Source organism: Melopsittacus undulatus, chromosome 9 (assembly GCF_012275295.1).
Source record: "Melopsittacus undulatus isolate bMelUnd1 chromosome 9, bMelUnd1.mat.Z, whole genome shotgun sequence".
NCBI classification, from domain to species: domain Eukaryota; kingdom Metazoa; phylum Chordata; class Aves; order Psittaciformes; family Psittaculidae; genus Melopsittacus; species Melopsittacus undulatus.
The window spans coordinates 41,176,568-41,190,170 of record NC_047535.1 but is presented as its reverse complement, the minus strand read 5'-3'; the positions used below and the strand labels follow the sequence as shown (position 1 = coordinate 41,190,170).

At 51.6% G+C, this 13,603-nt stretch overlaps 1 protein-coding gene across 2 annotated transcripts in view; it reads left to right on the top strand.

Annotated features, from left to right (window-relative positions):
- Positions 1 to 10,022, top strand: part of MGLL (monoglyceride lipase) — a 52,260-nt gene extending 42,238 nt beyond the window's left edge. For both annotated transcript variants that reach the window (XM_005142240.4, XM_031042958.2), the window contains exons 6-8: positions 3,090 to 3,179; positions 5,618 to 5,833; positions 6,639 to 10,022. In XM_005142240.4, the coding sequence (XP_005142297.1) occupies positions 3,090 to 3,179; positions 5,618 to 5,833; positions 6,639 to 6,764 (432 nt within the window). In that variant the 3' untranslated portion in view covers positions 6,765 to 10,022. The remainder of the gene's footprint in view (positions 1 to 3,089; positions 3,180 to 5,617; positions 5,834 to 6,638) is intronic.
- The last annotated feature ends 3,581 nt before the right edge of the window (positions 10,023 to 13,603 follow it).

Genomic DNA, 13,603 nt, shown 5'->3' with positions numbered 1-13,603 from the left:
TCACCTCACTCTTCTGCTGGAGGAAACACATTGAAGCCTCTAGCCTTAAAATGTTCTGCTCCTCCTGGATGCCAGTTGCTTCCGAGTGCTTCCCCCACTTGCTTTGCAGAGGGCAAGTGAATCCTGAACCTGTGCACAAACTAGCACAACTGATTTAAGAGTGACTGGGGTAGGGATGCTGCCTCGGGAGGTGGGAGCAGCCTGTGCTTTCTTCACCACACCTTGCGGCAGCCCACACGGTGCCATCCTTCCCCTTCCTCTCCTACAGCTTTCTCCCTGACTCATGCAGAGCTTGATGCAGTCACAACACAGGCAGTTCAGGCCAAGGTTATTTTGGGTGTTTGGGGGATGACCACATTTGAAACAAAACTGAAGCTCTTGGATCCCAGGAATCCTTCTTGAGCCTCAATGGGGGCTTCTGGCTAAAGCATCCCAGCCCCAGCAGCATCCCATTCGGCTTGGTACCACAGCTGGTTCTTGTGCAGACCATCTCCTTCGGTTTGCATTGAGGCTTTCCCCCCTCTGGGTTGCCCTTCCCCAGGGAGGCTCTGCAGGGAGCTGACCCTTGGCTCTCCCTTCCCTTCTGGAGCTTTAAAAGGATAAACAACATTCCTAAAAGGATCTGGAAGCGAAGGGAAGGACCAGCTAAGCCAGCAGGAGGGACAGGCATCTCATTCCCACAGGACTCATTCCTTTATCCTTTCTCCCTTGATTCTTCTCCCTCTTGTTTTTATCTACTTCTAAACTATTTCTCCTGCTTTTTTTCCCCCTTCGGAGTGAAAGGAACAGATTGCCTCAGTATAATCCTGTCACACCTTCTGCTGTCACCAATGCCATCAACTGACCTCACCCATCACTACAAGCACCAAAAGGTGCTTTTGAGCCACCTCCCTCCTCCACTGAAGGAAAGGCCTTAAGGCCCCTAGCTTTAAAATGGAAAGCCCAGATGAGATGTGCACCACCTGGATGCTGATCAGGACTTCCCTTCCGAGTGCCTCCCCCTCAGTCCCACCTACTTTCCAAAGGGGAAAAGTGAATCCTGAAGTCCCCCTGTCTGGGAAAACTCATTTAAATAGGAGTCAGAGCACCAACAAGGGGGGTTAGGAGGCTGGGAGCTGACTCTTCACAGGTGAGGCTATACCTGATCCAGCATAAGGGTTCCATATGTGCCCCTGTTATTCCTTACTTTGGAAAGGGAAGACTAAATATCAAGAACAAAAAAGGAGGGTCTGAATCTGAGTGATTCACAGTGATTTACCCTCTGCTTCTGGTCAAGGCAAGGAAAATAGGGAAAGATTTTCCTTCTTCTAGAGGAAGCTGCTAAACCCTTCCTGAAATAAGGACTCCCCAGTTCTCTGGGAACTGGTATTACTGCACCAGATTGTTGCTTTGTGTCGGTGTAGGAAATCCCAGTCTCTAACTGAAGGATTCCCAAGGTGTGCATACGGTCTCTTTCCTAGAGAGCCTCTCGCACACAGTAATACAAGTGCACGCTGAGCTGCTTTCTCTTTCAAATCCATTGCTGCACCTCAAACGGATACAAAATTAATTCACCTTTATGATATCCTTGTTCTGTCACATTCAGTTTGACTCAGTCCCACCTTGCAAAGGTATTTGCAAGAGGAAGGGGTGAAACAGGCAGAGTATTCCTGTGTAAGCCCCGTTTTCCCATAAATCACATAAAACACTTGTGTGCTGTTTCTTCCTTGGAAAGCCAAACCCCGTTTCATTTCTGTTTGTTCCTCTGAGGCACAAAGGCTTTGGTTTTCCCTTGGAACCGGTACAATCCTCAGCCCTGGGCTGTTTCCCAAGGACCATTGCATTCATCCCTTTGCTGGGGAAGTTTCCAGCTGAGCAAGAATTTACCTTGGCCTAAACAAATGAGGGCTCAAGGCAACAACAACAGCACCAGATCCACACTGAATCCTGCAGTCTGCCCCACCAGCCCAGCCTATGTACAGGAAGATCACATTCTGCTCTTTGCAGCCTCATCCGTGCCCTGTGTCTGCATAGAAACATCCAGTTGCAAATCCAAGTGGAAAGAGATCTTGCTGCTTCCTCCTTTTTCCTTGAGATGTGGAAGAAAAGTGTCTACACTGCGCATCATGTACCATTGGTTAGACTAACACAAAAAGTCAGCAAGGCAGCTTGAAGTTCTACTTCCAGTCAAGGGGCACGTGCTCCCAAACCTCCTTGTGGCATTTATTGCTTTTTGCTCCCCAGTGACTTTGATTTCAACCTTGCTTTATTCCTTTAATATCATAATTACGCTGCCATCTCTCATCTGGGATCTGCAGTGTCAGGGACTGCTCCAGAAGCCACTGCACATCAGCAGAAACAGAGGCCATGTGTGACAGCCTCCCTGCAAGGGGCAGCTGGGAACGGGAAGGGCCATAAAACACACCAACAACCACTAATGGTCTATTTTATGACTTAAGTGCTGATCACTTCATTAAAGACAGCATTCAAGGATCAGAGCAGAGCCTGGTAGCAACGTGCTTGTCGTGCTATGGAAACAAAAGGCCTCACCCTTTCTTCTTGTCAGTGGTTCCCAGCCTGCCAAAGGCTTTTGCTGCGTTCCCAGGAGACAAGCGAGCCCTGGATTTCCTTAGCCAATGCAGGCACATTTTGCTGCTGTTTATTTACAGGCTCCCCAGTGAATATGCTTATCAAGAAGACCGCAGCCTAGGCAACTACTGCAAATCACACCAAGCATCACTTATGTGCCGCAGCCTGAAATCAGAGCTGGGGCAGCGAGGAAAGGGCAATAAAGCCAAAAAATCCCAGCCCTTCCGAGGGCTGGAAATGGCTTTTTCCTGTCAAAGTGCTTAACTGAGGCCTTGGAGAAGTTAACTTGAGAAAGGGAAAAAGGCACAGTACAATGAAGTTGTGATGCTGCATGGGGACGGAGGCTGAGGGCAGTTCAGACACTTTCTCTTTAAGGTGCTTTAAGCATGGGGCAGATCTTTCTCCAGTGTCAGTTGCCATTTCTCAGCTATTTCACCTCCCATGAGCCCACGGCCTCACCCTCTCCATTGCCCCTCTTGCTCTCACAAGCCCCTGAACTGCTTTGCTTTCCTCTCCCACAGGTGTTTGCAGCAAAAGTGCTCAACTTGGTTCTCCCAAACCTGTCCCTGGGATCGATAGATCCAAATGCAATATCCCGCAGCAAGAAGGAGGTGAGAACCTTAATGCCATTGGAAGTCACTGCATGGTTGGTATCTTGTCCAAAAGCCCCCAAACCAACAAGTCTTTTACTAATGCATGAAGGCAAGGTCTATGCTGGTGCAGCAAGGTGAAACATCTCTGAAGTCAGTGGCACTGATTGCACACAGGAGAAAACTGTGGCAACCACTATTCTATCCTTCAGTTCGCCTTGCACCCACTCTGGGCACAAGATGTAAGAGCAACCTGTGCTATGGTTGTGGTTTAAAGCCAGGTGTGTCTCTGCTGCACCAGCACCACTCACTGCAGTGGCAAACCCCAGCTCTTCCAGGAACTAGGACATGTTGGGGTGATGTTAGGAATCACCACAGCAACCGCTGGCCAGTTTATAATACATGTTGTTGTGTTGTCTTCCTACCTAAATATTTGCTGCTGCTGCTTCCTCTGCTCTGTGATGCTCCAAGTCTCAAGAGCTTCCTTTGAGCATTGTTTTCCCTCTGCCCTTCCCACAGAGCAAGGAGAGCCTTTTGCAGTGGATAAAAACATAGGTCTGCTTCATTAGAGGCTGCTTATAATGGAGCAGCCTTCAAAATGAGACACCAAACCCCCTTGCTGTGCTGCCTCCACACCTACCCGTGTATACACGGCTGACTGCAGCGTGGGTTGTGATGTGAAGCACTGTCCTGACCATCTTCAAACACAAGGGTTTGGGGCTCCAGGTATTACTGAGGACATCACAGCATCTCAGTCCTCTGGCTGTCTCCAACACCCCCCCCCCCCTCCTCCTGGACTCAAGATGCACAGCTTCAAAGCACACCATGTGCTGGGAACATCCATTATGAATGTGTCAGGCGCATCCTCCTGCCAGACCAACTTTCTATTCTCCAGAAATATTTTTTGGGACATCATCCAAGAATTTCCTGATGAATCTGTGCTCCCGGCAGCCTGTCCTTGGGCTGTAGGGACTGAAGCACAGGATGCTATGGGGATGTTTGTTTGATCGGCTTGCTGTAGCAAGAGACACAAAGAGAGCGAGAAGCACCCTTTAAACCCCAGTCCTGTTATTCCAAGGAGGAAAAGCATCACAGGGGTGGGAACCCCTTAGGATGAGGCTGCAATTAGTTGACAATGAGTTTATTGCTCTGCAGACCCTAAGCAGGGAATGTAATGCAGGAGGAGCCCGGATGGTTGCTTCTGTCTTAGCATTACAGAAAGAGAAGCTGTTGTGATAACCCCTGCAGAGCCTTCACTGCAGTTCATAGCTTGCAGGATATAAACCCCATTCCCTACCATTCCCTCTTTCCCCAGCAAGCTGCTGCTTTGCACTTCCCCCATGCCCACCAACACTGATGAGGATTCCTGTTCATCCACTGGCAACAGGACACACCCTATCAGTCCTGATCCACTGACACTGGGTTATTATTTTTCCCCTTCCCATCATCTACACAAAGATGTTTGCCATTAAAGCCATTCCCCCTTGTCCTGTCACTGTCCCTACCTGTGCTTCTGGCACCCTGACACTCATCTCACAGGGAGCTGGATGCAGGATGCACCCCAAAGCCTTTCTGGCTTCTCAGTGGGACCAGGCAGGTGATGCTGCGCATGTTTGTGCTGTGCTCCATGTGCCAGGGGTGTCCTCACAGGTCCCCTCCCTCCCGTGGTCCCACTGGACCAGGCACATGCAGCAAGAGAGCCTCAATGTGCTGCGGGGCAGCAGGGAGGAGCCGGCTCCAGCTCTCCTATAAATAACCGGCATTTCCATGCACATCTGCCAGGGCCGGGAGAGCGCGGAGGCTGTGCCAGCGCCAGCCCCGCATTGGAGCGTGCTGGCAGTGCCGGTGTGGGCCGGCCCGAGCAGTGTACAAACATCCACTGTGCTCTGCCCCAGCAGAACTGCCTGTTCCTGCAGCACCCAATCCTGCCCAGCACAGTGGGGCTGAGCCGCTTGCGGCTGCTTTATTGCCCACTGCCTTGTCCATCATTGCCGGCCTCGGTATCCGCAGGGGACCCCTCAGCACAAGAGCCCTTCGCAGTCAGATGTGTCAGTGTCTGTGTAGGCATGGTGCAGGATGAGGACCCGGAGAGCATCAGCCCATCAAGTACCAAGAAGAGATGTCACGTTTAAGTGACAGGAGGATGTGGCAGAGGGTGAAAACACAGGCAGGTGCCCCATGGGAGCAGTCTATGACACTGATTGTTTGCCTGCAGAAAGGGCTTTGGCTTCAATGCTTTCTAGTGCTGGCAGAGAGGAACACACAGCAAGGAGCCATCCAGGTTGTGTGAGCAGCTCTGGGTGGCCACAGTAAGACCCTGACCTTCACTTTGATGGCAGGATGTCCTGACAGAGCAGGAAATGCCAGTCCAAGAGCAGGGAAGAGCCTCCTGACCTCCAGGCTTTGTTTTCCCTGCATGAAGTATTGCTAACCTCAACTTACCTTTCTGTTGCTGCCAGATGGAGTCCTACACATCTGATCCCTTGGTCTACCATGGCGGCATGAAGGTCTCCTTCGTCATCCAGCTGATGAATGCCATTGCCAGAATTGAGCGAGCTCTGCCCAAGCTGACTTTGCCCATCCTGGTGCTACACGGCTCTTCCGACAAGCTCTGCGACATCAAAGGGTCCTATTTCCTGATGGAAACAGTGCAAAGTCAGGACAAAACGCTCAAGGTCAGCCGGGTTTCTTGGGTTTTAGGGTACTGGCATGTCAGTGGTGGCCTGAGCCTCATGGCAGTGAGGGGCAGGGAGCCTGGAGGCAAAGCAGGGCTGAGCCCAAATACAGCCCTTCCTGGGCACCTTCCAGCAACCACAGTCAGGCTGCGACCCCAAGACCTGAGCCAGCAGTGATTGTGTGCCTTGGACATGAGGCATCTTGGTGTACACATAGAGCCAGGCTCATAGGCAGGTAAAGTGCTGACCCCAAAAGCTCTTCTGAACAATGGCAACTGTGGGAGCACCAACTTTACCTTGTGCTCCCTTCCAAAGCTGCACAACGAAAGGCACTTCACATCTGCTCAAGAGAGCCACGTCTGATTAACCAATTGTTAGCACATGAATGAGTCTGAAAGAGAGACAGGGAGACCAGGGGCAAGCTTTTGTCATTGGAAAAGTAACTGGACAGACTGGACATGAAAAGAGTGAAATCGCACAAGGCATGATGGGAACATCCCCATTGTCCTTTAAATCCAAGGGCGTGATAAGGATTTCCTCCTCCTTAGTGGGATAAGGAGTAAGAAATGGATGGGGCTGGGATGTGCAGCTAAAGGGCAGCAGGGTGCTGGGTAACGCACGGATGGCGAGCGGCAATGCTGATGCTCCACCAGCAGCATCTTTCCATTCCATAACCTGCTCCATCTGGGAGAAAACCCTGCCAATGTGTGGGCAAGAGGTGCTGGACCTGTGGGTGCTGATGAGAGGGGACCCAAGGCTGGTTTGTTCATGCAGATGACTCATCCCTGCTCTCTCCCTGTTGCAGGTCTATGAGGAAGCCTACCATGCCCTCCACAAAGAGCTGCCCGAGGTCTCTACCTCTGTCTTCACGGAAATACTAACATGGATTAGCCAGAAGGTCTCGGCCGCTGGGGAAGCCAGCCAGGCTTGAGAGCAATGGGGTTTGCAGCTCTCACTGGGGTTTTCTGGGAGCAGATGCTTGGCGTAATAGAAGTCTCTCTGCAGAAGACCTACAGTGAAGGGGCTCTTGGGATGCTCTATCATGCACAGCTAAGGGAGGGTGGGGGGAGAGGCACAGGGTGGAGCATCGTCTGCTGATGTAAATGGCTATGGGCCTAATCTGGAGGAGAATGGATGCTGTGGGAGCTTCCCAGGTTGGGTGACTACTGAAGTGCTCCTCACCCACCAACCTTCCCCCACCACTTCCCCTTCTCTGCTTGCGCTGGGTGACAGGGGTGCATTTATACTGCAATAACTTTTGCTATGTTAGAGAAGTCACCGCCTTCCACTTCATGGTTTGATTCCAGGTGCATTAAGTCCCTTCCCCATCCCCACCATACAGTACCTTAAAAGCCATGGTCCTTGAGAGAAGAGCAGCACCCAGGAGAGGCTGGAGTGGGAGCTGACATGAAAGGCTGCTTTCCAAGGTTAGATCTCTTTGGATGCTGCCTTTACCAGGAGCCCAGAGGCAGCCTCCCCACTGCTCTGCACGCCCTCTGCAAGTTTGCACTGGGGAAAGGCATTGAAAAGCTCTTTAGTTTTAATGATCAGGGCAGGATCCCAGAGGGGAGAGGAGGAATGTGGGATCAACCCCATTTGGCACATTCAAAACCCAGGCTTTTCCCCATGCCAAACCTCATCTCTCCACAATGAACTCTTCTGTAAATATTTCCTGGGGCTGCTTTTTCTCCCATTTTCCCTATTTTTTCCCTTTTCCTTTGCAATTAATCACTTGCGCTACTGAAACTGAAAGAGCGAAATCAAAGTTATGAGAGAATAGAGTAATATAATATATGACTTATATAGAGCTGGGAAGGAATGAGAGGAGAGTCTAAAGCAGGAGTTAATTGTTCTTTCTCTTGGCAAGGAATAATGTTGTCCTACCCGGACCCAGTCCTTTCACCATAACTTTACAGTCATAATCTGTTGTTTTCCTTCATCAGTTGGAAAATGTCCTGAAAGTGATGCTGGAAGGAAGCGCAGAGCAGCTGGTGGGTAGGGATTAGCAGTGGGTATCCTCATGGTCCACCGGTTTAGCAGGAGCTCCACAGCAGGAGCAGAGATGCCATCCAAGCGCATCCCCATCTCCTCCTGAGCAGCACAACCCTCTCTGGGAGGGATCACTGATCCCTTCAGCGAGGTGGGGAGCTGGAGGCAGAGCACAGAGCATCCATCCAACATCTGCCTTGCTGCACTGGGGGCATCCAGGGACACTGGTGTATGAGCTGCCATAGAGGAGCTTGTGGACTGGTCCAGGGGTGCAGAGAAGCCAAATCCTAGAGTTGCCTGTGTCTGTGGTCACAGCAGGGTGAAGGGAAAGGCTTTAGACTCAGTTTATGGAGCAGATACAGCACAAGCTGTGCGGTGATCATGGTGTGACTGTGCTGGCCAGTTTGTCCAGGGTGATGGCCCTAACTATGAGTACACTTCTTGGCACTGGCCAAAGGGAAGGGGTTTAACCTGTGCCTCTCCCTCCAGTTCTGCAAGAAGAAAAGGCCTGTGAATGTTGCACTATGAGAGTGGGATATCCCCCAGTGACAAACCAGCCCCTTGTTGCCTTCCCTGGCAGCCTGGATCCATCAGCGTGTCCTGAGCTGCATCCCCAGGGCTGGATCTCACCTGTGACAGTGTCAGGGCATCACACACCTTTTATCCCTTTGAACCCAGTTGTGGATAGAGTCAGGAAAGGGACCTCTGTGCAATAACAGTCAGAGTCAGGGCTTGGTCCCAGCTGCGTGGATGGATGAAGGATGTGTGGATGCAGGTTGTGTCCTTGGAATTGCCCTAAGGGAAGTTCTTTATACAGGTTGATCCAGGTACTTTCCCACTTGTATTTTCTTGTTTAAAGAGAGAAATGAGCCGTAATTCCCCCCGAAACACCAGCTTTTGGTTCAAATATGATTCCAGTGCAATCAGCTGCTCTCCCCAGCCACTGGTGACACTGGTTGTGGGCAGGAGGTGATGCAGGTCCCCTGCTCCGCATCCTCCAGCAGCCTGGCTTGATGCACCTTCTTTTCCCTGGGCAAGATCCCTCCTTGCCAGGTGCTGCTGGGGAACGGTGGCAGGAAGAGGAGCGCTGCAGCGGTGATTGATAAAGCTCCCCTGCTGCTTCAGCTGGAAAGGGAGCCAAGCCGGCGGGATCCAGGTGCTGCGGGGGTAGCAGCAGGATGAGGATGGGATTCCTGAAAGCACTTTTCCAGGGGAAGTCGGGAGGAGTGAATCAGTGTCCGCGCTCCCACCTCCCTTCCGAGCTCACAAGCACTTTGTAAGGGGGAGGGCAGCGACAGGAAGGTCAGAACCCGTCTGCTCCCTCCGACCGGGCTCAGGCAGACGGGAGCCGGCCGTCAGTGCCTTGCTCAAACGGGTCCACTCAGGCAGGAAACAGCAGACACGGAAGGAAACCGGTCAGGTTGATGTGGGGAAGGCTTCTCCCTCTGCCCAGCTGAGCCCAGCTGTGGCGTGGGGCCGGGGAAGCTCTTTGGAAACCAGGTTAACCAGCAAAGCAAGCTGAAAGAACGGCAAAGAAGAGCCCAAACCAGCCCCAAGGCACGGCAGGGGCTGGTTCCACCCTCAGCCCCACCCGGAGGCAGCTCTCCCTGCTGTTGCTGACCCCTTCCCCTGCATAGAAGCCATTTTGCATTGGCCCTCTTTGGTTTCCCCATGGCCTGGAGGGATTCCTCTTCTCTGACCAGATTAGCACGGAGCATTAGGGAACTGCCAAGGGAACTGCGCTCCCTGTTCCCAAGGGCAGGGACCATCTGCAGGGAGCACAGCCGGCCTTACGAATGATGCTGTGCGGACCCGCCTGCCTTTGGGAAGAGGTGGCACCCACGACTGAGCAATAGCAATGTTAACTACTGTACATATCACCTCTGCAGCACTGGGACCCTTCCCCACGGCCCAAACCCATCACTCTTTCTATCTGGCCTGCTCTTTTTATACCACTGCCCTTAGCACATCCAGCACAGACCCACGGAGATGGCATTTACTTTGCCAAGTGATTTCTGAGCTTGTCTCTCTTGTCCCATCGTGTTCCAGTTCAATAAATTACATTTATATATATATACATATATAAAAACATATATACATACACATGTATTTTCAATGGGAAAAAAAGCATATACAAGTTTAGGATTCTTAAAGGAATACAATGTATATTGCAACTAATAATAAAGTTATGTTTTCTGAACAGAGGCTTGCTTTGCTTTCTTAAGTTATAGCTGACTTTAAAACCAAATCAGTGCTAGCTGATTATAGACAGAATTACACAGCCAACCTTAAATACAACTAGAGAAGGCAACACAATCCATTCCATGGCCCAAGTGCTTCCCCCCCTAAACAGGATTCAGAGCTGCAGCACGAGGTGAGCTCAGCCTCCATTGAGACCTGGTTCTCCTGCTTTTATAAGCCCATTAAATACGATGCTGCTCCTGAGCTGTCCCCAGTTCAAACAGAAGCATCTGCACCATGCCCAGGAGCAGCAGATGGTTAAATCCTACCTTTTGCCCCCTGTTGTGACTACAGAGAGGACTGGGAGCAGGGTTTGCTGCAGTAGGAGCCCCTGGTCCATCCAAACCCAGGATTTTAGGTTTTATTTAAATATATATAAACTTTATAAATATAAATTTTATATAAAAATATACATATAAATCATATAAATATACATTCTATATAAAAATATCCATATAAATTTTATAAAGATAAACTTTAGTGAAGCTGTTCACATCTCTAAGGGCACTGGGACAGGGATGGAGCCTGGGAGGGAGGGGACATCCCTGCTGTCACAGCCATGGGTTAGGGTTTTAACACGTGCTTCCATCCTGATCCTGCCATCCTGTGGGACCCCTGGCACTTCCTGCCTTTGCCTTTCCCCAGGGCTGGTTCCCCCAGAGAAAACAACCCCGTTCTCTGGGGCTGCAGGGTCAGCCTCGTGCTGCAGCAACAGCAACAAGAGCCTGGCCTCAGCACAGGGCAGCCCTTGTGCCTGCTGCATCAAAAGCCCCGGCTGTGCTAAGCTTCTAAGGCTCATTCTGAGCCTTAACACTGAGTCCCCTCTTCTCATCCTGTACATCCCATGCTATGGCTGCTCAGCAGCAAAACACACCCCGGGGGTACTTGCGTGACTGGGGGGTCCTGGATCCACAGGGAATGCTGAACATGGCACGCAAGACTGATGGATGGGCCTCATTACAGCAGCCAGCACAGCAGAAGGGCTTTCCCTTGTGTCATTTCAAGCCTGGGAGGCTGTAGATTCATTGCACATGGGACTGGACATCAGGAAACAGCAACACCATCTCCCCTGGCCTCGGGGAGGGAAGCAGCCATCACCCAGGAGCAGGGTGGACAGAGCCAGTGCCTTGGGAGCTTTAAAGATGCTGCACCCGACGGGCACTGGGACCAGAGATGCAGCACAGCAAAAAACCCTCACTGGACAATGCACCTGAAGCATTTTCAGCTTCTCAAAGAGCCTCTGGGAAAGGCAAAGACACCGAAGTGTCAGCAAACTTGATTTAAAACTCCTTGATACAGTTCAGGTTTAGTCCCCGGGAGGAGGGGGGCGGAAGGATGCTAGAGAGCAGATTGCTGCCTCCCATTATGGAAGCAAGCTTAATAGAATTCATAGAAATATTGCTGGTTCTGCTGTGCTGTGCCAAGAATGTGTTAGAATAAAACCTTCTGAGCAGAAGGGAGAGATATAATGTCATCTTAGCCCTGATATGGAAGAGCAGCCTTCATCTCCTAAAGCAGATCTCCAGGAGTGGTACCCAACGTGTCTACTTGCCTTCCCTCGCAAGCAGGTCCCTGGCTCACACAGCTCATCCCTGTTACAGCCTTGCATGAACAGCACTGGGATGACCCTGCCTGCAAACAGGGCTGAGATCAAACAATTCAGAGGGAAGCATTTTTCTTGCTGGGGTTTTAGTGGTATCCCTGTGCAAGACAGCCCGGCTCAGTTTCCTCCATGAGAAAGCTGCACCAAGTTACTTTGGATTGCTTTTAATAGCCCTACCCTGAGCCCGTGGAGCAGCCCATCTGGCCACAGCACAGCACTGCTTCACCTCCCTCTTTCTCAGCCCACCATGGCAAAGTGACAGCCTTGGGCTTTGCCATAGCAGCAGAGACCCGCTGGCACAGAGCTGCAGCCAGGAGGGAGCAGATCTCACTTCCCAAGCCTGCTCCATCCCCTTAAGCTCGCTCTGCTGGCAGCAGCGGGAGGGAGAGGAAAGCTCTCACAGGCAGTTCTCAGAGCTTATTTTGGGAACTGAGCAGCCAGACCCTTGGGACCAGAGCTCTCCACATGGCACCGATCCTCTGCCAAGGCTTTCTTCACTCTCCTGTAACAGCCTTCAAACCTTGCCCTGAACTTGCAGGCTTACAAAGCTGACCACATAGGAGAAGTGGGAGCTTGCCCCCTCCAGCAGGTCATAGAATCCTAGCCTGGTTTGGGTTGAAGGGACCTTAAAGCTCCTCAAGCTCCAACCCCTGCCACAGGCAGGGACCCCTTCCACTGGAGCAGCTGCTCCAAGCCCCTGTGTCCAACCTGGCCTTGAACACTGCCAGGGATGGGGCAGAAACAGCTTCACCACCCTCACAGATGCTGATCAAACGTAGCTTGAAGCTTGCAGCTGTACTTTGGCCTTAAGGGTCTGCATGCTCGTAGCTGCACTCAAATGCAGCTGCTATCCCCTAATCAATAGCCAGCCTCTCTGTAGCCCTTGCCTTGGTTATCACCAATAACCCACCCCCAATTTCCAACCTAAAACCCTAGAAACCATCTGCAACCCCAGAAAAGGAGTCCTCTGCCCTTCTCCCTCAGCACTTCCTCACGGCAGGCAGCAACTTTAAAGCACCTCTATTCCAAACAGGCCCCAGCACTGACAAATGGCCTCTCGTATCTGTTATGTCCAATCTGCTTTAGCTTGGAAGGTGAAACAAAACCCTGCTCTGCCAGCAAAGCCCCTGTGAGCAGAGGACGGAGCCAAGCCCGTGTGTCCCATCCCCAGCCCCAGCCTGGCTCTGCATCCCTGCCTGCAATGCACATTGCCAGGCTGCCCACAGGAAGACAGAACAAGTCAGTGTCACCCTGCTCTGTCAGCACACAGGGCTGTGAGCTGCTGTTGGGAAGGTGCCATCTCCACCTTGGCCATGGCAGGCACAGCTCAGAGCTCTTGAGGATGCTCACCGTGTACTCCAGGCTCTCACAGTGCAGCAGTGCTCATTGTCAGGGCTGTTTGTTGAGTCCCAAAAGCCTGATGAGAGCTTCAGCTTTTCCAGTCCCCATCCCTCCCTTCAGCAGCCTCAGTCATTCGGGTCCCATTGAAAAATAGCATCTGAAAATGGCACGTTCCTGCATGGAGCCATGGGGACAATCCTGAGCCTCGTCCCCTGCATGCTATTCACACTGCGAGGCCAAAATAGTGTTTGCCACCAAAACTATTGCAGCCACCCAGACATAAGAAAGCAGGAGATAAAACAAGTGCCTGTGCCCTCAGAGAGCACCCAGGGTTGTGGAGGAAACAAAGACTCAGTGAGTGCACCGAGCAAGTCAGAGGGAAGGACAGAGGGTCAGAAACCTGCACTCTGGAATGCAGTGTGCAGTCAGCAATGACAGAGGCACAGGGGATGAGAGAGAAGGACTTACCTGTCAGGGGCTGCCCAGAGCCACTTCCAAGAGCAATATCACCTCCCTGGCATGGAATGGAGCAATCCTAGGGGAAAGGAGCCAGGAAAAACACATGGGTGCATTACAGCCATGTTCTGGCAGCACTG